Raw genomic sequence first — 27,810 nt, forward strand, 5'->3', positions numbered from 1 at the left:
TTACAATTCATACAATTTTATTAAAATTCATAATTTATTTTATGCTAAACATACAGATAGCAGCCAGCTGCCACTCACATGCCATAAAGCTTTACCAGTCTCAATCTGTCAGTCGATACTGGATATTGCATTCTTAGCCACACTGTATTCTTTTAAAGTGCATGGTAAATCTGGACTTTACCAGCCGTTTCTTGCAATGTTCTGGCTGTTGTAAACACGTATCAGACTAACCCATCTTCCAGTGGCTTAATGCCGATTTGTGGGCCTAATTGTATGTCCTTCATAAACGCTACCTAAAATTCACGTTCGGTAATGCTGTGATACTGTTTAAAGAATGCTATTCATTTCTGTAACAAAAAAAATCACAATAGTTTGCACCCACAAATAACATTTGGAACTGCCAAGTTGTCACTGGAGGCTACGCCCACCATTTTGAAACGTCAATGTAAGTGTCAGAGAGGGCCAGGGTATAATTTATCTTTGGCTAGAAAGGCATTTGTTTCCCCCCCCCTCTATAAGGAGTAAAAAAAAACAAATGTAGTCGTAATTTGTGGCTACGATATTACGCTGCACTGCGACTGGCGCTCAAAATGCCCGACACTATTGATTGACACCCTCCAGAGCTGACGCCGTAGCGCTCTCCTGCACAAACCGGTTTCTGACACAATTAAGTCATAATTAATCATCTGCAAGGGTATAGATTTCCAGAATTTATCCCAAAATTAATACCTGCACACTTAAAAAGAAAAAAAAACTATCGCTGCAGTAGACTTTACTACAATATAAAGAAAAAGTGCTGTTGCTGAACTTCTCTGGATTTCCATTTGTGTTTATAAAGGCGAGTATAAAATTGAATGCTATAAGTTACAATAAAAAGTTGCTCCGTTTTGGTCCATATGTTGACCAGCAGATACATGGCGAGAGCAGTACATGATTCAAGCCTTGTTATTGCATTTCTTCCTTCATTCTTAACATCTGCTGGCAGAATTGTCTCTTTGGTGCTATTTGAGCCTGTAATCGAGAAGCGCCGTTATTTCTGAAATGTTGCCCCAAAGATGTCTTCATGATATCGCTTCTGGTTCTGATAAGTAAAAGAGAGATTGGAGTTAAAACAACAAAAAAAGACAATATAGGGCAATCGTTTATAATATTATTAATGTGGAGAAGTTGTGTAATTTTTAAAAAATTGATATATTTTTAGGGAACACTGGTGAGTGGCTCACATCAGATCCTAAACTGTAAGAGTGCTTTACAACCATCTGAACCTCCAGTTTATCCTTGGAATGGTTCCTGTGCATCCATTAAATTTTGTAATATATAGGGAGTTCATGAGAGAGTCTTATTTGTCATTCATTCATTTCAGCCCCTATTACTTGGAGATCTCCAGGCCTTCTTGCCAACCGGTGCCCAAGCTCCCTGGACCCTGGTAGGTGCGGCGTGACCTACTGGGAGAGCGTGTGCACCCCATATCAGGCATAGAGAAACACAACCTGTGTGCATTTCTCAGTCGCTCCGTTTGCAGATTCAAAGATGGTGATGGGTTCCTGCACCTGTCAGACACAAGACTGACAAAAAAAAGGCTACTTGAACTCTTACTACAAACCCCTACTCTTGTAGTGGTGTTGAATATGTGGGTGGGGGTGGGGGGGGGAGGGTGAGAATAGTTCCTGGACCTTTTAAGGAGAGATTCTTGGCCCCAGACCTACCTTCAGCTCTGTAAGGAACTCCTCGGCATCCTCGATGTTCATGCCCCCCTGCTTAGCAATGATGCCTTTTAGGGTTTCAGTGACATCTTGCGCCATTTTGATTTCACCGCAGATGTAGATATGCCCCTTCTCTTCATGCAGCACCTTGTAGACTTCAGATGCCAGCTTTTTCTGAAGAATATCTTGCACATAAGTCTGTTTAACAGAAACAGATGTTGCATTAGAGTGCAGTAAAACCAAGACCTTGCATTTGCACGTCCACGGAACATAAGAAATAGGAGCAGGAGTCGGCCATACGGCTCCTCGAGCCTGCTCCGCCATTCAATAAGATCATGGCTGATCTTCTATCTCAACTCCATTTTCCCGCCCTATCCCCATATCCCTTGATTCCCCATGAGTCCAAAAATCTATCGATCTCTGCCTTGAATATACTCAACGACTGAGCATCCACAGCCCTCTGGGGTAGAGAATTCCAAAGATATCAGGATGTCCCTAAGCATTTTGCAGCCAATTAATTGCTTTTGAAGTGCAGTCATTGCTATTTAGTAGGCAAACAAGGCAGCCAATTTGCACACAGCAAGATTCCACACAGAGCAATGAGATGTATAACCAATGTATCTGTTTTTGGTGGTGTTGGTTGAAGGATAAATGTTGGCCAGGAGAACTCTCCTGCTCTTCTTTATAGTGCCAGTGTTAAAATATTTTAGGATTTAAAATGATCTCTTCACCACCCACAAAGGCACTGATCCTTCCTGGGGTATGGCACTAGTAGCCCCCCAGTACCTCCGTCAAGCTGGTTGGCTAACTCAGCATCAACCAGGACAAAGCAGCCCGCTTGATTGGCACCCTATCTACCACCTTAAACATTCAATCCCTCCACCACTGGCGTACCGTGGCTGCAATGTGTACCATCTACAAGATGCACTGCAGCAACTCGCCAAGGCTTCTTCGACAGCACCTCCCAAACCCGTGACCGCTACCACCTAGAAGGACAAGGGCAGCAGGCACAAGGGAACACCACCACCTCCAAGTTCCCCTACAAGTCACACACCACCCTAACTTGGAAGTATATCGGCCGTTCCTTTATTGCCGCTGGGTCAAAATCCTGGAACTCCCTCCCTAACAGCACTGTGGGAGTACCATCACCACACGGACTGCAGCGGTTGAAGAAGGCGGCTCACCACCACCTTCTCGAGGGCAACTAGGGATGGGCAATAAATGCTGTCCTTGCCAGCAACGCCCACATCCCACGAACGAATAAAAAGAAAACAAGGATTGCACTTGGGACCTAGCAGGGCTGTGTGGCTCAGTACCGTACCACGTGGTGCACAGAACCACCGGGGAACCCATGATAGTTTGAAAAAAACAGATTTGCGCCACTGACTGGAAAGTAGTTTAAATTACCTTTTGTTTGCCTGGCTCTCTGGAGTAGGCTGTGTAAACACCCTTCAGGATACCTTTGTCTTTAAGTTCAAATGTTTCTTCTTTATAAATATGGTCCATTTCTGGATTCCGACAACCAAACACCAAAGTCATGGGACCGGCTTTGATTCCTAAATGTTGCAACAAAACCAAATATTTGAAATGAATGCAAATCCGGCCTCACCTCATACATATTGACAATATAATAACTTTGGAGAAGGAGAGGGAAGGGGAGGTTGTATAAACGTCTGATAGATCACTGAGGGGAGTGGGAGTCGGCTACGATTATTGTTAATGTTGGAACGGCATGAATGGGTCAGCCTGAGATGTTAGAGTGAGGTCTTGAGCATTCATTCCTGAATGCCTAAGGAATAGTGTTGGCTGCCTTATGCAATATGGGGAGTAACGGACACATAATGGAACAGTTAGAAGGGTGTGGGAGTGGAAGTCTGGGATTTGGCACGGCCTGTGCCAATGTTGGTCCATCCCAAGCAGGTATCTACTCTCTCTCTCTCTCGTTTCCCCACTCTCTCTCCTTTAATAGCTATCTTCTTCAAATGTTTACATAATTCTCCCTTCTTTGTTTTTTTAAGCCAGGAGTAAGAAGCATCATCATCTGTTGACCAAACACTGCCCACGACCTGTCCGAGTGAGACAAAACTAACCGCTTTTGGACCTTGCTCTTTCTGCATTAATGTAGTTGGTGAACGTGAATGGGCAGCGGGTCCAGGCATGAATGGACAGTGGGGCCAAGTGTGAATGGGCAGCGGGTCCAGGTGTGAATGGGCAGCGGGGCCAGATGTGAATGGACAGCGGGGTCAGATGTGAATGGACAGCGGGGCCAGACGTGAATGGGCAGTGGGGCCAGACGTGAATGGACAGTGGGGCCAGACATGAATGGACAGTGGGGCCAGGCGTGAATGGACAGCGGGGTCAGATGTGAATGGGCAGCGGGGCCAGACGTGAATGGACAGCGGGGCCAGACGTGAATGGACAGCGGGGCCAGACGTGAATGGACAGTGGGGCCAGGCGTGAATGGGCAGCGGATCCAGGCGTGAATGGACAGCGGGGCCAGACGTGAATGGACAGCGGGGCCAGACGTGAATGGGCAGCGGGGCCAGACGTGAATGAACAGCGGGGCCAGACGTGAATAGACAGCGGGGCCAGATGTGAATGGACAGCGGGGCCAGACGTGAATGAACAGCGGGGCCAGACGTGAATGAACAGCGGGGCCAGACGTGAATGAACAGCGGGGCAAGACCTGAATGGGCAGCGGGGCCAGACCTGAATGGGCAGCGGGGCCAGACGTCAACAGCACTCTATTACATGTCAGCAGTTCGCTGGTGCAGACCATCTTCGGTGGGAATGGGGGTAAGGAATAATCAGGAGTTGGAACGTACCTCGTTTTTCGCTGTCGTGCTGTCGCTGTTGCCAGAAGCTTCTAAATGGAGCGATTCCCGTTCCTGGACCGACCAGTATGCAGGGTTTCGATTGGTGCTTTGGAAGATGGAATCCCGCGGTGCTAGAATTGTGACGTGAAATGGATTATTAATTTTGAGCCATTTTGCCGCTAGTGCGTTTATAGCAGATTGTGAGCTTGTGAGCTGCAATTTCAAAAGATTGACCTACCTGCGCACATAACATGGAACCAGTTCATCTGTCTCTATTGTGTTTAACCAGTTACTGCAGACACCATGGTGCATGGGCCCTTGGCCATCTAAATACAAAGAAAAATATTAGTAATGTTCAGATCCTGTTTGCACATCTCAGTAACGTGTGTCTATAACCTATCCAAAATAAGTCAGAATGCTGATACTACATTGCAATCCCTTGAAACCAACACTATGCTGTGACTCCTGATCACCTATGGATGGGTTTTATCTCACATTTAAATGAAGGTCGGTCGATTCACATCACATAGAATAAATGAACAAGATGCTTCATCTAGGGGGCATAGATGAAACATTGAAGACCAGGACCTCAAACCCGGCACTAAGCTCATGGTCTACAGAGCAGTAGTGATACCCGCCCTCCTGTATGCCTCAGAGACATGGACCATGTACAGCAGGTACCTCAAAGCACTGGAGAGGTACCACCAATGCTGCCTCCGCAAGATCCTGACAATCTATTAGCAGGATAGGTGCACCAATGTCAGTGTTCTCGCTCAGGCCAACATCCCCAGCATCGAAGCTTTGACTAGGCTCGATCAGCTCCGATGGACGGGTCACATTGTCCGCATGCCCAATACGAGACTCCCAAAACAAGCGCTCTACTCGGAGCTCCGGCACGGCAAGAGAGCCCCAGGTAAGCAGAGGAAACGCTTCAAGGACACCTTCAAAGCCTCCTTGAAAAAGTGCAACATCCCCACCGACACCTGGGAATCCCTGGCCCAAGACCGCACAAAGTGGAGGAGAAGCATCTGGGAAGGCGCCGAACACCTCGAGTCTCTTCACCGGGAGCAAGCGGAAGCCAAGCGCAAATAGCGGAAGGAGCGCACTTCAACCCAAGCACCCCACCCAGCCCCCCCTTCAACCACCGTCTGCCCCACCTGTGACAGAATCTGTAGGTCCCACATTGGACTCATCAGTCACCTGAGAACTCAATTTTAATGTGGAAGCAAGTCATCCTCGGTTCCGAGGGACTGCCTAAGAAGATAGTCTCAGAATAAGGGGTCGCCCATTTAAGACAGAAATGAGGAGGAATTTCTTCTCTCAGAGGGTCGGGAATCTTTGGAATTCTCTTCCCCAGAGAGCTGTGGAGGCGGAGTCATTGAATATATTCAAGGCGGAGATTGACAGACATTTGAACTACAGGGGAGTCGAGGGGTCTGGGGAGAGAGCGAGAAAGTGGAGTTGAGGCCAAGATTGGATCAGCTATGATCTTATTGAATGGCGGAGCAGGCTCGAGGGGCTGATTGGCCGACTCCTGCTCCTGTTTCTTTTGTTCTTATCTGCACAGTTCAAGTGCTTGACTGGTGGTGCTATTTATCCATGTTCCTCGGAGAGGAGGAAACTGCTTTATAAACCTAACTCAAAGGAAGCTCAAGGAACAGTGCCTTGTCCTTCGCTTAGGCACTTTACAGCCTGCCGGACTCAACAGTTTCAGATCCTAACCTCTGCCCCCATTTTTTCGGACACCAGCTGTTGATGATTCTACCATTCCTATTTACACTGCTTCTAGTCCCACATTTTGTTTCTTTACTTGTCCCATTACCATCTCCTTTTGCCTCGCACCATCATCCCTTCTGTCATTTAATCTCTCCTGCCTTCTACCCTATCACAGACCTTCCCTTTTGTTCTTTCCTCCCCTCCCCCACCCTTTCCCTGTTACATCTCTAACTTTTTTCCAGTTCTGACGAAAGGCCATCAACTGGAAACGTTAACTCTGTTTCTCTCTCTACAGATGCTGCCTGGCCTGCTGAGTATTTCCAGCGTTTTCTGCTTTAACGCTCTATAAACTTACTGTTTCCCTGAATCAAACTTGTGCCCCTCCAGAGGTCTCCTGTTTGGCAACTTGACAGTAAGATCCGAACGGTAGATACATCCTATCGCTAAGATACATCCTAAGGTTCCTGCTGGCCCAGTAACCCAGCCCCATTTAAGACAAGCAGACTGACCACGCGAAATCTGACTCTCTTTACCTTTCGTCTTGTAGTTCACGATTGCGACTGTCAGATGGATTTCTCCCGGGTTCATGTCTAAGGATGAGCTGGTGGAGTAATATCTGGGCTTCAGCAGCAGTAACTGGGTGAGGAGGAACATGGCAGGACATTGGATGGACTGAAATTCCTCCAGCACTTCCAGGATGGTGGGGATGTTGAAAGATTTCCATTTCTCGTACTCCTGGGAATTCTGCAGAGGGAACAACAAGGCATGATTAAATATCGAATAGTTTAAAGCATCGTCTGATACATAACATTTACCTGCATTACTTCTACATATTGAATCTTTGACTGCTGCCTTCACAAGGTTTTGACTCAGTAGAATATACTCTATGGGCAGAAGATGTTTCAGGAAATTGCACAAAAATTGGACCCATTAGGGCTCAACCAACCTGTCACTTTTTTACTGATCTATCCACCCACCTGTCCCTGCTTTCTCCCCTATTTATTCTCTTTCCAAATACAAATCTAACTGTACGAGTTCAAGTCCCACTATGACAAGCTCTGAAACTGAATTTGACCAATCCAGTAATTTGTGGACAGTGGCCAGAAACGACGGGGTCAATTTCACCTGAGCTCGCCGGGCGAGAGTCCCGCGCGATTGGGTGCAATGCCGGTTCTTCCAATGGTGAACAAAAAAATCAGGTGGGGTGTAAAACCACCACCGTAGGCTTCAAAGATGCAGCTTTCGCTCAGTTTTCCGACGGGCGGGGTAGGTTACAATAGCCCCCAATGACCACGAAAGCCACTGGATTGTCATTAAAAAAAAAACCCCAACTAGTTCACCAATGTCCTTCAGAGAAGGGATCCTGCCACCCCTTACCCGGTGTGGCTTTAAATGCGGCACACTATGCACTTGGCCACTTATCTCATTGCTGCCTATGGGATCTTGCTGTGCGCAAATTTTGCTGCCGCGTTCCCCGACGTTACAGCAGTGACCGCACTTCAAGAAATAACTTCACTGCCCGTGAGCCGGTCCGCCTGCGCTCAAGGTTAAACTGATCGCTGTACACGAGTCCGAAATACGACAGGGTCCACGCTCACCTGGCTCAGCTCCAGCAGTCGATTCTTCTCTGATTCCTCTGTGGCCAACTGGGCGAACTTCTTCAGGAGCTGTTGAGAGGGCGGGGTAGTGATGTCCAGGAAATAGGTAAGAGCCTCTGAGAGACAGCAAGCCGGGATCCTTCCCTCTACCTTCCAGTCTGCGAAGAGCAAACAACATCCTGTCAATTAGACTCAAAATACGCAGGACAGAAACAGATTTGAAATTTCCTCTTTGTTTTTCAGGGGATTGCAGGGGAATTTCGATAACTGAAGGAGCAAAGGAGCCAGAATTCCACATGGCCATGTAGATGGGGTGCTGGAGGGTTACTGACGCTCATGTCATGATACCCCAAGAACGGTCAGCAACTTTAGGCGACATGGGGGTAGAATTGGAGAATCGAATTATTTGCTTGAAGGGAGTCCAGCCTTGCGATTGAAGATGAAGATTACACTCAGAGAAAGCTGAATCTTTGAAGCCTAGGGTGGTGGTGGTGGTGGGGGGGGGGGGGGGGGGTGGCAGGGGAGGGGGTGGCGGGGGAGGGCAGCTATTTGTGTTGAGGGCTTTTAATTGTATCTGTTTAATCCACTTGAAGCGAGCGAGCAAGAGAATGTGGACATTTTCGAAAGCTCCTTACCCCGTGCACTTTTGCCGTTGTTGACTTGCACTTGGACACACTGATGAGGAGTTGGCAGCTCTTTGAGCCTCTTCATCAGGGCGTTGACGAGGGCTTCTTGATTCTGAGGGAAAACGCCAATGTGCTCCCCGGGCAGATACTGGAGTTCCTTAGAGTCCTCGCAGGACAGCTCGACCAGAATGGTGGAACGACTGCAATCAGAGAGACCCGGGTAAGTACGTGATAATGAAGAGTTTGAAGACTTGAAAACGAAAACTTAGCTCTTCTTTAAAAAAAAAATGTTAATGCATCAGCGTACCTGGATTTTGAGCTCTGCAGGTTCTTCTTCGATTTAAACTTCAATGGCAGAATTTTCTTTCCTTGCATTTTGGAGAGAACTGAGAAAGTGAGAAATATTAAATTGTTAATCTGCGTGTCTATAGAATGGTCACATTTTAATTAAAAGCCCGAAACAATGTGGTGTCGGAAGGGTAATCATTGCAGCACAAAGTCTGTAAGTGAACGGGTACCTGAACACAGGTCCAATAGCTTCAACTCCATTGTGAACCTGTATCTGCTGGGATCCCACACGTCACTTTTGGTCACTGACTTGAATTGACCCAGCTCCACTTTGCCTCGCACATTGAACGCTTTGCAGGCCGTCTGTTTTACAAAAAAAGGAGAGAAGGAAACAGTTTTTAAACGTTGTACATTTTTCAGTACTTCGGCTGCTGGTCCTCAAGGGGGACCTGAAGACCCTGGAAACTGGGAGCAAGATGTCTGCATGGGTGTGATTGATACCAGAGTCTGTGTGGCAAGCCGGATGATTGATCACCAAAAGCACCATGTTTCAAAGTGGTAGGTGTTATGTTCATTAATAACTAGACATTCTTATTATGAACAGTTAGCTTCTAGCTAGTCATTTATTCAGTACACGTTCTCTAGGTACAGCATCTGTAGAGATTCAGCATGTGTACTTCTGTGTACAGGCAGCCATCTTGACTACTGCCTTCTGGGTAGCCTAGTGCATCGTGGGTAGTGTAGTCTTAAACACATACAACTAAATATACAGCTCTATACAGCTCTACGGCTCCATCTAGTGTACCACTCTAGAATGACATGTTATTGATCATTACAGTAGGATGTTAGTTTGCAGTAGTAGTTATCCCACACAGAGCGTTCCCTGAGATCTGCTCAGGGTGACACTGAACAGGAGACCAGGTGTTTCCACAGAAAGGAAAAGAGGGAAGAATTATGCTGGGTGAAGTAGTGCAGTGGTGATGTTACTGGATTAGAAATCCAGAGAATAAGTGAGAGAAGACTTAATGGTTGTCAAATGGTGAGTTCAAATCCTACCATGGCAGTTGGAGAACTTGGATTCAGTTGTTCAAAAATCAGTAATAGTGACTATGAAACTGTCAGATTGTCTTAAATCTTCAACTGATTCACTAATGTCCTTCAAGGAAGGAAGCCTGCCGTCCTTTCCTAGTCTGGCCTATATGTAACTCCAATCCCACACTGACATGGTTGACTCTGAACTGCTCTCTGAAGTGGCCCAGCAAGCCACTCAGTTGTGTCAAACTGTTACCTTGAAGAAGGCCCACCACCTTTTCAGGGCCCCTAGGGATGGACAATAAATGCCAAGCCTTTCCAGTGATACTGATATCACGAGAATTAGATATAATAAAAAACCAGATTAATAGTCACCCAGACCATGCCTGATCTCCTCTAAGCTGTTGGTTATGGACATTGAAATAGACCTGGTGCTCCTTATTCTCGGCTGTCGGTAGCACATGGGAGATTTCAAAGAGGGAAAGGGGCAAATAACAATTGTGAGAGAAGATTTAATAGTTGTCAACTAATCAAGAGTTTTCAGTGAAAGAGGCTCGCAAGCCTTTCTCCTTTTCAAGACCTCTTGTATCAGTTATGCTCCTCTCTCCCCCACCCACCTCACAATGAAGAATCAGGGAAACTTGGTACTTCTGCTATTGGGCATGCAATATAATATAACTCCCCCTGCCCCCCAGGTTAGCTGGGGATGTAGAAAGCTTTCTTGGGAATAAATAGTCCCTGTGCCAAACACAACTGCAACCCACCTTGAAAACGGTTATAGCCCAGTCTACGAAGGACTCCTCCTGTCCGCCAAGTTCATCTCCTTCTCCTGTTGGGGACATCTGCGTTGCCCCGAGCTGCTTCAGCTTCTTATCCAGTGTATGGGCGAAAGCACAGAATTGTGGGTACATGCGGGAGCCAAGTCCAAAGATGGAGTAACTGCAAAAAAAAAATTCATGAGAATCTAAATTAACTTTTAGTTTTGAAGAACCAGTTTCTTTCTTAAATGTAAAGCTGCCCGTTTTATAAGTTGCAGCTCTCCTTTACCTTGCCCTGTGGTATGCCACACATCCTGACCGAATCACCCATGCTCCCAGGTATACATATATATATATAGATGTGTGCGCTGCTCTTGACCTGGCTACGTCAGAGCGGCCAAGATTGTCCTGTCAGCTGATTTTTTTAAAATACGCCCTTGGTGGGCTCTAGCAAGCAAATGGCAGACAATCCTAACTTGCCATATGAGGAAATCGCGGACAAACACCTACATCTCATAATCGGGGGGGTGGGGGGGGGGGGGGCAGAGCACAGGTACACTAACAAGCCTGAACCCCTTTCAACGGTACATTACAACAAATCCTGGCACAATCGGCAACAGAGGAACTGCGCGGATTTTGAATTGTGGAGTTAATCTTTAAAATAAAATGACAGACTAAGTTCAGAAAGAATGCCTGATTTTCTCTCATTGATGACATGCCCTGTCTTGCAAGAATGAATCTGCATTTATATAATGCCTTTCACACCCTCAGGGGCCTCTGCAAATGTTTCACAGCCAGCCATTGGATTCCTTTGGATGTGCAGTCACAGCTGTTATGTAGGCAGAAGCGGCAGCCAATTTGCGCACAGCAAGGTCCCACAAACAGCAGTGAGATACATGAGCAGATGTTGGTTGAGAGATAAATGTTGGCCCGGACACGGGGAAAACCCTAGTGCTGTACTGCACTGAAGAATTAGCCGTGATTGTGCCCTAAAGTCCTTCAGTGGGACCTGAACCTACGACCGTTCTGATTTAACAGCGAGAGTGCCACCAACTGAACCTAACTGATGCGTGCAGTAAATAGAGCTGCAAAACTGAGCATACAACACCAAATGAAACAAACGTTTACCTGAATTTATACGGTTTCAATGTCTTCTTGGTAAACAAGGATTTCTTAAACGTCTGCAATGAAAAAATTCCATTGTTTAATAGAAAAATAGATTCTGCAGCATTAACAAAGGTTTTATTTTTAAAAGAGAATTTTTAACATTCCCTCAGGAGTTTCTTTACCACTTTTCACTTCTAATTTGACATGAAATCCTGTTTCCGGGACTTTTCCTGTTGTACGTGTTGGGGTATTAAAGTATTTACTGATCTTTCATGCCCCTCTCCCACTGCGTTCTTCATGTTATTCTCAAAGGAAATGACCCATTCTCAAAATAATCCCTGTTGCACAATTTCTGACCCTTCCATCCAACTTTGGTGAGTGGGGTGGTGGGGGTGGGGGGGGGGGGCGGTCGGAGGTAGCCTTTCCGCTCAATTCTGTTTCTCCTGATGGTGAAGTATTTTAACGACTAAAGTACTGCCTCCTGAACCCAAGGCCCCGATCCCACCTCCTGCCCACGTAATCAGCCTGCCTCCAGTTTGACTCTGGAGTTGGCACATGGTGGCGTCCCCTAAATGCCAGCCTTTGAGCTTGCGGACTTTGATTATGATGTATGTCATTTATTCAAAGCCCGGATGAGAGGAATTAATTGGGCTCAACTTCACTAAATCTGCTCCTCTTGTGCTGGGGATTGTGAAGAGGTAACTTCTTCCAGGAACAGACTGCTTACCTCTCCATTTCCAGGTGAATCTCCATTTCCAAAGGTACTTGCCACCACCAAGACCAGCGACTCTTTGGCCAGGTCACTCAGGTCATAGTCATCCATGCAGACAACCTGATAGTAAAGAAAATCACAACCAAACAACCATTAGGGTCACGATTGATGAAGAGGATGGTTTTAAAATAAAGCAGTCCTTCAAAGTCCCTCATTATGGGATGTATCAAAACAGTTCGAGCATATTTGTACACACGTAAGAGCAAAGTGATTGAAGCTATTGGTGCCTCAACAAGGACCGCTCTGGGGAATGGAATATTTTCTTATGTTTTCTGCCCAACAGCAATATTGACCACTTGCAGGTCAGGTGCAGCACAGAAAAGTTAGTGTTCCCTCAATTTTGCCTCATCACAATCTCAGAAGAGCATTTCCATTCTCCACATTCGCCATCTTTATGGGCCTTACCAATCACTGGTGCAGTATGGGCAGGCTTGTGAAGTAATTCAACCCCCTCCCCCCCCCCCCCCGAGATATCTGCGCTCCTCTAATTCTGTCCTCTTGAGGATCCCTGATCATAATCGCTCAACCACTGGTGGCCGTGCCTTCTGTTACCTGGGCCCTAAGCTCTGGAATTCCCTGCCTAAACCTCTCCGCCTCGCTACCTCTCTTTCCTCCTTTAAGACGCTCCTTTAAACCTACCTCTTTGACCAAGCTTTTGGCCACCTGGCCTAATTTCTCCTTATGTGGATTGGCGTCAAATTTTTTGTCTTAAAATACTCCTGTGCGGCGCCTTGGGACGTTTTACAACTTTAAAGGCGCTACATAAATACAAGTTGTTTGGTGTTGTTGTTGTAACCACGCAAAGTTATTGTGATGCAATAACAAGAGATGCTGGGAGCTGAGGTGTACTGTCAAGTTTCCATGGCAATACCAGGTGCGCAAATTGGCTGCCGCTATTCCTACAATACAACAGTGACTACACTTCAAAAGTGCTTCATTGACTATAAAGCACTTTGGGGCGTGCTGATGTTGTGAACAATGCTGTATAAATGCAAGTCTGCCTTTCGGCTTTTTACTTACCTTGGAATTGAAGGCGCCGTTGAACAGTGTGCACAACTTTTTGGCGAAGGTTTCTGATTTCCCTGTTTCCGTGGCATACAGAATCGTCGCCTTTGTTCTCTTGGCCATGGTCTTCTGCATCAGAACAGAGGTGAACAACGAGGCCCTGAAAGAAAAGCAACACCATTAATATTTAATGATCTGTTCGTGTCTCTTAATGGCTCGAACTGAAGTCACTTCGATTTTTCCAAACTTGCACATGTTTTTTGGAGAGGTCCATGGAGGATGTTTCCCCTGGCTGGGGGAGTCTAGAACGAGGGGTCACAGTCTCAGGATACGGGGTAGGACATTTAGGACTGAGATGAAGAGAAATTTCTTCACTCAGAGGGTGGTGAACCTGTGGAATTCTCTACCACAGAAGGCTGTGGAGGCCAAGTCACTGAACATATTTAAGAAGGGGATGGATAGATTTCTAGACACAAAAGGCATCAAGGGGTATGGGGAGAGAGCGGGAATATGGTGTTGAGATAGAGGATCAGCCATGATTATATTGAATGGCGGAGCAGGCTGGAAGGGCCGAATGGCCGACTCCTGCTCCTATTTTTCTATGTTCTATGTTTCTGTGAGACAACACCAAGGTTGAAAAGAGTAGAAGACAAAAAACAAACCAAGAAGCAGTGTTGCACCAAACTTGGGTTTTAGACTGTAGGAGGAAGAAAAGACTAAAGGAGTGAAGAAAAGATTGAGGGGCACGTTTTGAGGTCGTAGGAAAGAACGAGTTAGAGTAAGATACCGTGAGTTTTGATTTCAACACAGTTGGGGTGAAGACGCACAAAACAAAACTAGGAAAACAATCTCATTTTAAAAAGGATGAACGTTTTTGATGAACTTACAGCGCTAATTGTTTGAATTTGATCTCATTCTTCTTCGGTCTCCGGCTTTCATCGTGCCAGACATGTGTTTTCCAAGCGTCAATCTGTGATTAAAGAACGTTGATAGGAGGTTGAAATTAAGTTATACTGCCTCAATGCTGAACAACAGTATCTTTCAGTTTCAGGACAGCTTGCTGATAGTGGACACTGATTGTGCGATACCTTACATAAGAAATAGGAGCAGGAGTAGGCTATATGGCCCCTCGAGCCTGCTCCGCCATTCAATAAATCATGGCTGATCTTCTACCTCAACTCCACTTTCCCGCCAGATTCCCATATCCCTTGATTCCCTTAGTGTCCAAAAATCTATCGATCTCAGCCTTGAATATACTCAACGACTGAGCCTCCACAGCCCTCTGGGGTAGAGATTGGTATCATTCTCAGGGCTGGGTGAGATACCTTGGATTAATGCACTGGGCTCTTTTGAGACACCTTGGATTAATGCACTGGGCTCTTTGAGATACCTTGGATTAATGCACTGGGCTCTTTGAGATACCTTGGATTAATGCATTGGGCTCTTTGAGATACCTTGGATTAATGCACTGGGCTCTTTGAGATACCTTGGATTAATGCACTGGGCTCTTTGAGATACCTTGGATTAATGCACTGGGCTCTTTGAGATACCTTGGATTAATGCACTGGGCTCTTTGAGACACCTTGGATTAATGCACTGGGCTCTTTGAGATACCTTGGATTAATGCACTGGGCTCTTTGAGATACCTTGGATTAATGCACTGGGCTCTTTTGAGACACCTTGGATTAATGCACTGGGCTCTTTGAGACACCTTGGATTAATGCACTGGGCTCTTTGAGATATCTTGGATTAATGCACTGAGCTCTTTGAGACACCTTGGATTAATGCACTGGGCTCTTTGAAATACCTTGGATTAATGCACTGGGCTCTTTGAGATGCCTTGGATTAATGCACTGGGCTCTTTGAGACACCTTGGATTAATGCACTGGGCTCTTTGAGATACCTTGGATTAATGCACTGGGCTCTTTGAGATACCTTGGATTAATGCACTGGGCTCTTTGAGACACCTTGGATTAATGCACTGGGCTCTTTGAGATACCTTGGATTAATGCACTGGGCTCTTTGAGATACCTTGGATTAATGCACTGGGCTCTTTGAGACACCTTGGATTAATGCACTGGGCTCTTTGAGACACCTTGGATTAATGCACTGGGCTCTTTGAGACACCTTGGATTAATGCACTGGGCTCTTTGAGACACCTTGGATTAATGCACTGGGCTCTTTGAGATATCTTGGATTAATGCACTGGGCTCTTTGAGATATCTTGGATTAATGCATAGCAGTGCTCTAAACCCATGACCCAGTGTGCGCTGATATCCAATTTCTGGCAGGAGACACTGAATGGTGAGTGGGAATCTTGGCTGATTCTTTCCCTCCTTACCCTAGAGGTACTGAGGCCAACTATATCACCCCTACTGGCACCACGACTGAGATCAACTAACTCAGGACAGGAACTTGGGAACTTCACGGCTCTTCTTGGCTCTATTTTACAAAGTCAGCGCCCTTACCAACTGGGGGATTGACCTTTGAATTTTAGCACATGGGAGTCAATTACCTGATAATAATAGAAGGGGCTGAGGATGTAATTCAATATCTCCTGGTGGAACACTGGTGTGATGCTTCCAGACATTGGTGGGACAAGCCAGACCCAGTCCCCTGGGCAGCCCCCTCTCAGCCGGAACTCGTTCTCCATGTGCTTCATGAAGGATTCTGCTGCAGTGTGGTGGTCCATAATGGTCACGTTCTGTTTCTGGAGCAAGAAAATGACATCATGTAATTAAAGTTCAAGGCCGAGGGGACGTTTAGTGAATGGACGGTAAATCTGATGCCATGTGGGCAAACCTACAGACAGTGCTGATGTAATGATCCCAGCCTCGGGAACGATCTTCAAAACAACATGGCTTATTTTTTGTACACTAATTCCCATAATAGTGAAGGACTAGCATGTGCAATGGTCAGCGGTGCTTTGGGGAAATTAAACTTCAGAACATCTACTTCCATGATGTAAAGCATCAACTCCAAGGACAAAGAGGGTTTTATACGTCAAGACTTTTCTCAGTGCCCTTGGGTAGGGGGAATTCAGCTGTTTTCCTGAGAAGAGTGGGCTTTGAGTTTTCGTTTTCAGAGGAGATCATGAGCTCCCCTCCCCCATGCACAACATCTACGCTATCAAGTGACATCATTGTGATTGGTTCTACCCATTTTCATAGGCTTCTATGGTAGCTTCTATCAGAAGAACCAACAGGAAGTACCAGTTTAGAATTCTAAAGTTTTCTGAATCCGGACCTCCGCTCGGGAGATACTAAGATGAGTGGAATTTATCCCAGTGAAGTGATCTGAATTCTACTTTTGAGTCAGTTTTGCTTCTGGCTCAACCTAGTGAAAGGAAAAATCCCATTAAAAGCTTTGTACAGCTGAAGTGCTCATGATCTTCTTCAGACTAGTAGCTTTGCTAATAAGTGATGAACATCCTCCTAATGCTGGAATAGGTTATTAAATCATTTATTTAATGGGAGGGAAGCCTGGACAGAATCCTCTGAATGGAATAAGTTTTCTTGTATCCAAAATGATGGTTTTTAAATTTAAAAAAATCTTGATATTCAACATCAAGTTCTTTCCCTCACCTGGAAACTATAGAGAACAGCAATGTTGATCTCCACCACTGCCTGGTCTTTCCACAAAGACGCCAGTTTGTTTGTCTCTAATCCCAGTTTCTTTCCCACATCCTGCAAAAAAAATGATCAAGAAATTAATTTCAAGCCAACTTAAAATTAGACAAAAATTCCAGAAGTACTTCAGCTTTTTATATTGACCACTGAGAAGTGACATCACACTTATTAATTTATTTTGAAAGCTTTTGTTAACTGTCTGTTCCCAATAACTTTGCTTTCAACATGTTAGTTATCATGTGATATGTCACCACCTTCGACCTCTTTCTCTGTTGTAACTATCTTGTCTTTCTCTATTTTACTGATGCAACCATTGTCATTAACCTTTCTTCTCTTTCCCTGTGAGCTCCAAATTTGCCTTCTCTCTACAGCTTCACTCTGTTGCAATCAAGACTCACTCCTTGACTCCTACATTAACTCACTCTTTCCTAGTACCTGTAGCTCAAAATGATGCAACTCCTCCTCTCCCTCAGTCTTTCTTTCTTCCTACGGTCTAAAAGCTTTTAAAACCCAAGCCAGGCTTCATCTGACCTTAATGAATCTCACCTTCTCTTTGACTCTTTTTAACCTTGCCGGAATCTCTTACTATGGGCCTTGACCCAGAGGGTTCCCAACTAGCAGTGTGACTCAATCCCTTAAATGAGAAATGTGGGAAAAAAGTTCTCTATGAAGCTGGTGCCTGTGTCGCTCTGTGTTGGTGTACTGTCGACTGTTAGGGTCCGGGTTTACAATCTGTAGTGTTTCCCACAATGCGCAATCTTGATTTTAGAGAGGCCACAGTGGGGCATGGGGGAAAGCACTCAACAATGATAAGCTTCCTGACTGTTTCACCCCACATTTCTTTGTCATACACAACCATTAATGCATCTTACAAGAGACATTACCAGATAACTGTACGATAGCAAAATACTGCGGATGCTGGAAATCCGAAATAACAACAGGAAACGCTGGAAAAACTCAGCAGGCCAGGGCAAATTCAGTGGAGAGAGAAACAGAGTCAACATTTCAGGTCGATGACCTTTCGTCAGAACTGGAAAAAAAGCAGGAAATGGAAAGCAAGTTTGGGGGCTGGGAAAAGGGGGAGGGGATGAAAGAACAAAAGGGAAGGTCAGTGATAGGATAGAAAGCAGGAGAGATTGAGAGACATTGAGAGACATTAAGAGATATTCAAGGCAAGGGGAGGTGGAAATGGGACAGGTTAAGGGACAGATAACTGTACCCCTTTAGATCCGCTATCGCAAAATATATCAATGCAAATGGACTGTACCTCTAGTACGTTGTATCGCTGAACATCACAGAAGTCTCGAACACCAATCTCAGTGCTCATGTACCAGCCATTGAAAGGGCATCCAGGAAACTCCAGGCCTCCAATTTCCAGTAACATGTTGGCAACTGCAGGCAGAACATACCATCTGAGGTCCAATTCCTTGAACCACTCATACCTGCAAGTTCAAGCAGAAGGTATTAGTTATGTGAATCATTACATTGCAGCATATATAACAAGCCAGTTTTTGTGCCAGTGTTTGTAGTATTCTTGTGTCTACTGGCCTGCAGGCGGGATGGACATATAGTAGTTTGGAATTGTGCATCTGGGACCGTGCTACACACAAGTGGTTGGAAGTTTGAAAGTTAGAATGAACTTACTTTGGATGCTCAATTTCGACTTCAAGAATCAGCTCTGGTGGAAATTCAAACAATTCTGGATCCTGACCGTTAGCCTGAATGATTAATGGAAGCATATCGTAGCGCCCAAAGCGGGGTGTCCAGCCAAGGTCAATGCACAACTGAAAATAAGGCAGACAAACTTCTTCAGATACAACTCCTTTTAACGCAATGCAATATCGTACAGTGACCTGTAGCCACATAACAGTTACATTATACACCAGGTCCACTGGAGATCATTCTTTCTTTGAGACACTGGGTCAAAAAATAGGTAGTAGAGAGTGAGAGAGAAAATATACAGCTAGGGAATCAAGAGATATGGAACAAAGACGGGTAAATGGAGTTGTGTTACAGATCAGCCATGAACTAACTGAATGGCAGAACAGGCTCGAGGGGCTGAAGGGCCCCCTCCCTGTTCCTATGGCATTGATCCGGGAACAAAGCGATGACAGCGACATCAACAAGACGTGGACACACTCTAGCGTTGCTTAAACGTGTGGTCTTCACTGCATTACTGGGGAAATGGTGATTGTAAACCGCTCAGCAGAGGAATCCTGTCAGTGAGAATACTTGGGAAACTAACATAGAATCATACAGCACAGAAGGAGGCCATTTGGCCCATTGTGCCAGTGCCGGCTCTTTGAAAGAGCGATCCAATTAGTCCCACTCCCTTGCTCTTTCCCCGGAGCCCTGTAATGTTTCCCCTTCAGGTATTTGTCCAAATTCCCTCCTTTCAAGTAGCTGCCTGGGAGATCTGGAGAGCAATCTTTCTTTGAAAGAACATAACAATTTTTGAAATTAGGAACAGGAAAAGATCATTAGGATTAAGAAGCCTGCCTTTTCTTTAAATAGCTCTCAAGCTCCCTTTACCCTTCTCGCCACCTCTTGCAGTCAAATCTCGCACTGGAAAAGCATCTTGTTGCAACCCCCCCCCGTACCCATATAAACTGTCTGTTTCTTTGGGCTTTCCTGGAAACTTATTCCACAGCTCAAATGTCCCTTGTATTAAATGCTCTGCCTTATTTCTTTTCTTACTTCTAACTTCCTCATTTTTAAATTGTGCTCCCCTACCGTATTTGAACCATTCGCCAAAGCGAATGCTCAGTTTGGACCCTCCCTTTAAATTAGTTATTGCTGGTTGTTATTTCTAGTGCTGTGTGTGATAATCATTTGCTGTTACAGATATGAATGAAAAGGAACAGATTTCTAAGGGTTGAAGATGCCTTTAGGTTCCTGTGAGGGTCGACTGACTTTTAAGAGGTGTGGTCTTCTTTCTTAGTGCCTCCGCACTTTGGTGCAGTGATAGAAAGTCGACTGAACCCATTTGCACTCTGGACTAATGCCAGCAACTGCAGTGAGCTTCATGGCTTACCTGTGTGAATGAAATGCCAGCTGGATCTCCAATGATGGAGCCATCAGGCAGCTGATACCCTGCGTATCGGACCATCTGGGCGTTCCATATTCTGAAGTCATGCTTTCCGTCAGTCCTTTGAGGGAAGATGGTGATGGTAGACCTGCAGAGCCAAAATTATCCAGCCAGTAAGTTACAGAAGAAAAATAAACTCTTTCCTACATTACAACAGTGATGACATTCCCACAGTACTGCATTGCCTATAAAGCACTTTGGGATGTCCTGGGGTCGTGACAGGCACTATATAAATGCAAGTCTTTCTTTCTTGTTAACAACACACAGCATCCTGTAATGTCTGTTCCAATTGATTTTTTTTGATACAATGCAAAATCTTATCATGGTCAACCATATAATTAAAAAAAATGGAATAAAGCTTTTAATTAAAGGGGCAATGTACTGAAGAAAAACGATTTGGCAAACTGTTTTTGGTTGGTGGGCAGAAGGAAAGCTGAATTGCATTTTCCTGACAGGACATAGGTGTGACATGTTTACACTACATATTGGTAGACAATAAAAAGATTAACCGGGAAAAAAACTGATTGATGAAGGCAGCCTCTCCCTGTGTCTCCCTCTCTCTCTTACACACGTATATATATTCACAAAATGATAAAGTTCTTGCTTTATAAATATAATGAGATATTTAAATTCAATTTATCAGTGTTGGTAAATTATTATATTAACTTTTGATTCTCCCCTTTCCTTTGTACACAGAAATATACCAAGACTTCGGACTAAACTCTGTACATATTGATGCTGAACACTTAATGCCATTCCTTTACCTGCTTACCAGAGGCACTAATTAATGTATTTATAATAAAGGAAACTCTCTTTTAACCGGCAAAATTCAGGAGTAGGTTCAGGTAAGTTTTACTTTATATTAGTGGCCGTGTAACCAGGGTTCCTGGATCTGTGGCTGTGTAACTGGGGTTCCTGCACCTGTTGCCGTGCAACAGGGATTCCTAGATCTGTGGCCGTGTAACCGGGACTCCTGCACAAGTGCCGTGTAACCGGGGCTCCTGCACTCATACCTTAGTAAGTATATCTCTCTGTAATCTGGACTTTTTGATCAACCGGCACCACGCCGGTCCCGTTGGTGCCAGATAAAAAAGAGTTTCCTGTACATTGTTTAATACCTCCATTAAGAGAGCGGAAAAAATAATTGCGTGCAAATGTGTTAAAAGCTCTAGCCTTCAAATGATGCTATATGAATACTGTATATGAATTAATGTACACATTCATTCACTAATATTCACACAGGATTATTTCAAGGCCAACGTTACTCGTTCTAAGAAATATTAATGGAAATGCATCCCGGCCCATACCTTAAATTGCCACCGTTGGTTGCGTACTTGAGGTGCCTGCACATGTGCTCGAACATCTCCTTCGCAGTGGTGCATTTCCGAGCGTCGAACAACTACAGAGACACAAACATGGGGAGGTGGGTGGGTTTCATTTGCCATTCCAAAGGGGGGGGGGGGGGAAAAAACACAGCTTAAAGCCTCCAAGCGGCAGTGAGAAAGGGGAAGGGCACCTACCTGGAGGTTGGACCACTGGATGCGGCCAATGCACCGAGGGGCATTGCGCCAGGCTTGTTTGGCCCCGAATCCCAGCTCCTCGATGGTCAGATCATATGTGCCCGTGTCGGTGATGCTTTTTGTAACCTGCTCAACTCGCCTCAGGTGCTCTTCAGTTCTGGGGCTGGGGTGGGGAAGAGGGAGATCAATATGATTAACCCAGAGGTTAATCCAGTCCAGTCCTGACTCCCACAGTAACTGTTCATTTATTTAATACAACTGAACTTGATCCTATTAACAATCCACAGCTAACCTCTGTAACATATTAAAAATCTTACATTTTCATGCCCTTCCTGTCAACCTTTCTCATTTGAACCCTTCATATACATTACTGAAGCTGCCTATTTAAACTTGTCATACTGTAATTACACCCATCCTTCAGTGGAGGTGCTACAACCGATTCTCCCTAACTGAGGCAGGCTCGTTGCCATGTTGTCCACCCTGGCACTGCAAGAACTTCCACCACTGGACAACTCAAACTGGTAAAGATGTCAGCCAAGAGTTATAGCAGAAAATGGGAGGGGGAATAATCCCAGCACCTGGAAGGCTGGTAACCCCCATCCATTCAGAATTACGTTCCCCTTACCTTTTGAAAGATTGATAATATTGATTGATGAAATCTATAGCCTGAGGCAGGACTTCCTCTGGTGGGATAGGCTTATCTCGAGGTTCTCTGGTCATTGCTTTCGGGGTCATTAGCGAGCCCCGGCAGGCTGCAGACTGACAGGGCATGTTCTAAATAAGACACAGTGGGGAAGAGACAGAGCTTACTAGCAATCCATCATTTCAATGCAAATAAAAATGAGTCTTTTAGAAATATTGAGACTTTATTTCTCCACATTGCTCTTTTTAAACAGACATGGGGTATATTTTAATTTTGAGGGTGGGTAATCTGATGGGACGGATGTTATGGAACCCGCCCAATCTATTAACATCAGTGGATCTCTGGCAATAGGAAAATTGGGCGGGTTCTATAAGGGGGTCGGGCGATCCGCTCCACCAGATTACCGCCCAGGCGATGAATGAGGAATATTTGCCCCACTGTTTATAAACTTTCTGTTTCAGAACACACACAGGATTTAGTTAGAAAGAGGAATCCGAGTTAATCTCCAGAAGGTGTCTGCGATGTCTCACGCACTCTGGGTGAAGGAGGTCTCACACACTGGGTGAAGGAGGTCTCACGCTCTGGGTGAAGGAGGTCTCACCCACTGGGTGAAGGAGGTCTCACACACTGGGTGAAGGAGGTCTCACACACTGGGTGAAGGAGGTCTCACACACTGGGTGAAGGAGGTCTCACGCTCTGGGTGAAGGAGGTCTCACGCACTCTGGGTGAAGGAGGTCTCACGCTCTGGGTGAAGGAGGTCTCACGCTCTGGGTGAAGGAGGTCTCACGCTCTGGGTGAAGGAGGTCTCACGCTCTGGGTGAAGGAGGTCTCACACGGGGTGAAGGAGGTCTCACACACTGGGTGAAGGAGGTCTCACACTCTGGGTGAAGGAGGTCTCACACACTGGGTGAAGGAGGTCTCACACTGGGTGAAGGAGGTCTCACGCTCTGGGTGAAGGAGGTCTCACACTCTGGGTGAAGGAGGTCTCACCCACTGGGTGAAGGAGGTCTCACGCTCTGGGTGAAGGAGGTCTCACGCACTCTGGGTGAAGGAGGTCTCACTCTGGGTGAAGGAGGTCTCACGCTCTGGGTGAAGGAGGTCTCACGCTCTGGGTGAAGGAGGTCTCACACACTGGGTGAAGGAGGTCTCACGCTCTGGGTGAAGGAGGTCTCACACTGGGTGAAGGAGGTCTCACCCACTGGGTGAAGGAGGTCTCACACACTGGGTGAAGGAGGTCTCACACACTGGGTGAAGGAGGTCTCACACACTGGGTGAAGGAGGTCTCACACTCTGGGTGAAGGAGGTCTCACACTCTGGGTGAAGGAGGTCTCACACACTGGGTGAAGGAGGTCTCACACACTGGGTGAAGGAGGTCTCACACTCTGGGTGAAGGAGGTCTCACACACTGGGTGAAGGAGGTCTCACACTCTGGGTGAAGGAGGTCTCACGCTCTGGGTGAAGGAGGTCTCACACACTGGGTGAAGGAGGTCTCACGCTCTGGGTGAAGGAGGTCTCACACTGGGTGAAGGAGGTCTCACCCACTGGGTGAAGGAGGTCTCACACACTGGGTGAAGGAGGTCTCACACACTGGGTGAAGGAGGTCTCACACTCTGGGTGAAGGAGGTCTCACACTCTGGGTGAAGGAGGTCTCACACTCTGGGTGAAGGAGGTCTCACACACTGGGTGAAGGAGGTCTCACACACTGGGTGAAGGAGGTCTCACGCTCTGGGTGAAGGAGGGCTCACGCTCTGGGTGAAGGAGGTCTCACACACTGGGTGAAGGAGGTCTCACACACTGGGTGAAGGAGGTCTCACACACTGGGTGAAGGAAGTCTCACACACTGGGTGAAGGAGGTCTCACACTCTGGGTGAAGGAGGTCTCACACTCTGGGTGAAGGAGGTCTCACACTCTGGGTGAAGGAGGTCTCACACTCTGGGTGAAGGAGGTCTCACACTCTGGGTGAAGGAGGTCTCACACTCTGGGTGAAGGAGGTCTCACACACTGGGTGAAGGAGGTCTCACACTCTGGGTGAAGGAGGTCTCACACTCTGGGTGAAGGAGGTCTCACACTCTGGGTGAAGGAGGTCTCACACTCTGGGTGAAGGAGGTCTCACACTCTGGGTGAAGGAGGTCTCACACTCTGGGTGAAGGAGGTCTCACACTCTGGGTGAAGGAGGTCTCACACTCTGGGTGAAGGAGGTCTCACACTCTGGGTGAAGGAGGTCTCACACTCTGGGTGAAGGAGGTCTCACACTCTGGGTGAAGGAGGTCTCACACACTGGGTGAAGGAGGTCTCACACTCTGGGTGAAGGAGGTCTCACGCTCTGGGTGAAGGAGGTCTCACACTCTGGGTGAAGGAGGTCTCACACTCTGGGTGAAGGAGGTCTCACACTCTGGGTGAAGGAGGTCTCACGCTCTGGGTGAAGGAGGTCTCACACACTGGGTGAAGGAGGTCTCACACTCTGGGTGAAGGAGGTCTTACCTTGACTGCTTTCTGATGCAGCCTGTCCTGTAGAATGGCCCCGTTTTCCACATTGATCAACTTCACAAACTTCGGGGCGAAAGGGCAGCGCATGGTCTCTTTGGCTGGAAGCGGCTATTAGATTAAAAAAAAGTTCAGTTTGCAGAAATAATTTGTTTCTGACCACAAATCTGATTTTTTTTTAAATGAAAGTAACCGGGGTATTTGTTGTTGAAATAATTTGAAACTTAAGTGATCTTAAAATATTTCTCCTTTCTGTATACAAACAAACAGCTATTCTAAATATACATATCTAGAACGTTAAACAATCTCAGTCGTGCATGCACTTGCCGTCAACTTTTCATTATAAATTCCTGTATTCACATTTGTAATGAAAATAGATTTTTTTTAAAAAGGACTGAATGTATGACTTTAAAACGGGGACTGAATTACTTTCTCACTCCATGGTCCAATTATCTCGCCCACCCTGTTCCCTTGAAAATTATACTTAGTCCTGAATCCAGGAGTGTAATACTATGGGATATGGACCAGCTATGGATATAAACATATTGTACAAACACTTCCTACTAAATCCCCTGGCTCTCATTAACTCATGGTACAATAGCATTACTGGCAATCATTTATACCCGTGTATCAATAAACAAAGTATATTGCAGAAATATATCTTTCAATTTAGTCTATTTACAAACTTCTCAGCATCCAAAATTGCTTATTTCAAATGATCTGATATTTTTAGCACAAACTTTGCTGTTAATTTATGTCGTATAATTCCAAATTCCAAAAAAGGCCACAGCTGGAATACTGTGCGCAGTTCTGGTTGCCACACTATAGGAAGGATGTGATTGCATTGGAGAGGGTGCAGAGGAGATTCACCAGGATGTTACCTGGGCTGGAGCGCTTCAGCTATGAAGAGAGACTGGACAGGCTGGGGTTGTTTTCCTTAGAGCAGAGAAGGCTGAGGGGGGTCCTGATTGAGGTGTACAAAATTTTGAGGGGCATAGATAGGGTAGATAGAAAGGAACTTTCCCCCTTAGTAGAGGGGGTCAATAACCTGGGGGCATAGTTTCAAGGTAAGGGGCAGGAGGTTTAGAGGGGATTTGAGGACAAACTTTTTCACCCAGAGGGTGGTTGGAATCGGGAACTCACTGCCTGAAAGGGTGGTAGAGGCAGGAACCCTCACAACATTCAAGAAGCATTTAGATGAACACTTGAAACACCATAGCATACAAGGCTACGGACCAAGTGCTGGAAAATGGGATTAGAATAGACAGGGCTTGATGGCCGGCGCGGACACGATGGGCCGAAGGGCCTCTTTCTGTGCTGTATAACTCTATGACTCTGACTATGACAAATATTCGATAATTCCAAAAAGTGTTAATACAAAAAATTGGAGTTAGCGGGAGCCGGGCGCTATTTGATAAGGAACTTTCCGTTTGAGGAATCAGATTGGTATCGAGTTGTGTGTCACTCACCTCGGGGACAATCTCGCTGCTCTTAAAATTCGGAACGGAGTCATTGATGAGGCTGAAGAGAGAATCAGATCGACAATCATTTACCATTACCAAAAGGTCTCTTCCTAATTCGGGGCACGCCTTTGTACCCAGCAGTAATGATCAGAACGAATTTTTAAACTCTATCAAACATTAAGATGTAGCGATTTCAAAACAAAAATTGTCAAATCGTTTGAGCGGTGCCCGCTCAGCTTAATTTGAGGGGGGACACAAAAAAAACCCCGCACAATAAATGTGTTTAAAGAAAACAAGGAGAATAATTCGTTAAATATAATCCATCCGTTGTGATCGACAATTTCGTTCACCAGACGTCTGGATTTATTTTTTCCTAAATGTGTTGCAGCCGCCAGATTATTAAATAATTAAAAAAAATTACTGCAATTGATCAAACATAAATATTTAACGGCTCCAGTTCGATTGTTAAAATTAATATTCCGTTCCCGCCACACACCTGTTTTAGAAACTGACATCTTGTCAATTTCAGAGTTGTTTTAACTTGTAAGTGTGTGTGTGTGAAGGAGGGTCGTTCCCAACTCACAAGCACTTTTCTAATCGAATTAAGTCCTCTACACTATTCGTTCCTTTAAATTGATTCTATTACCTCTTTCCGTTGTCTATGTCCTTTTCGTTGTTGTTTAGATCCGCCACTTGGCCCATACCAGTCTCGTACTTGCCCCTGTACTTGGATCTCTGTAGAAAGCTCCATGGACACAACATCTTGGCTTGTTGCTTTTTTTTCTTGTCCTCCTTTGTGTGTTTATTTTTCCTGATGAACAGAAAAAACTTTTTTTTTCCCTCCGCACTTAACGATCAAGAAACGAAATCTGTCAAAAAAAATAAAATAAAGCAAAACTGCACCGGTTCGCACTCGGTATCAAGTTTGAAAACTTTTTAAAGTTCTTCAAATGGTTGTGACTGCGCCGCTGTCTCAACTGTCCTGTTCTCTACCGAGCCGTCTTATTTTATACACTTAGAGGTGCAAACGTGACACCCGTTACGCAAAACGCGCTCAAGGCAACTTACTGTAATTCCGGAAAACCCCCATCTTATTTCCAAGTTTCCTGGTTGGATCGTCAAACCACACCGATTGCAACATTCCTTAAGGCGTTTCATCAGCAGCGTCACAGAAACCTTCCCTTTTCAGTCAGCCTGAACTGGCATAACCCTCTCTTCCTACGTCGAACCAGATTTCTTGACCCATAAATAGCCTTACATAAGGAGTTTCAAATAGACACCAATCCTTTATTTACTTTGAAAGATTATTTTAAAGTGGTGTACGTTCAAAGCTGCTGTGTCCCCGACACTGAGTCAGAAGGCTGCGGGCTCAGAGCCTCACTCACAGGGATCTGAGCACAAACAATCCAGGCTGACACTCCAGGGCAGCAGTGAGGGAGTGCTGCGCTGTCTGAGGTGCCGTCTTTTGGATGAGGCGTTAAACTGTGGTGGACGTAAATGATCCCATGAGACTATTTTGAAGAAGAGCCGGCGAGTCCTCCCATATCCCCGGCCAGCATTCT

The 27,810-nt window shown here is 45.7% G+C and overlaps 1 protein-coding gene across 1 annotated transcript; it reads right to left on the reverse strand.

Moving 5' to 3' along the window:
• Nucleotides 1-27,810, reverse strand: LOC147102414 (nitric oxide synthase, inducible-like). Its single transcript, XM_085964826.1, has 26 exons — nucleotides 26,895-27,810; nucleotides 26,255-26,306; nucleotides 24,783-24,896; nucleotides 22,284-22,432; nucleotides 21,659-21,821; nucleotides 21,446-21,537; nucleotides 20,085-20,226; nucleotides 18,695-18,834; nucleotides 18,318-18,492; nucleotides 17,006-17,107; nucleotides 15,937-16,131; nucleotides 14,309-14,391; nucleotides 13,437-13,581; nucleotides 12,372-12,476; nucleotides 11,666-11,718; nucleotides 10,544-10,718; nucleotides 8,978-9,110; nucleotides 8,767-8,845; nucleotides 8,469-8,659; nucleotides 7,834-7,991; nucleotides 6,769-6,979; nucleotides 4,758-4,845; nucleotides 4,529-4,650; nucleotides 3,111-3,259; nucleotides 1,707-1,901; nucleotides 1-1,081 (listed from the first exon to the last, which is right to left on the reverse strand). Exons 1-26 carry the CDS (start codon nucleotides 27,008-27,010, stop codon nucleotides 1,031-1,033), a joined length of 3,378 nt encoding a protein of 1,125 aa, XP_085820952.1. The 5' UTR covers nucleotides 27,011-27,810; the 3' UTR covers nucleotides 1-1,030.

The sequence above is a fragment of the Somniosus microcephalus genome, chromosome 22, assembly GCF_052327205.1.
Source record: "Somniosus microcephalus isolate GS21.2 chromosome 22, FLI_Smic_1.0, whole genome shotgun sequence".
Classification (NCBI taxonomy): domain Eukaryota; kingdom Metazoa; phylum Chordata; class Chondrichthyes; order Squaliformes; family Somniosidae; genus Somniosus; species Somniosus microcephalus.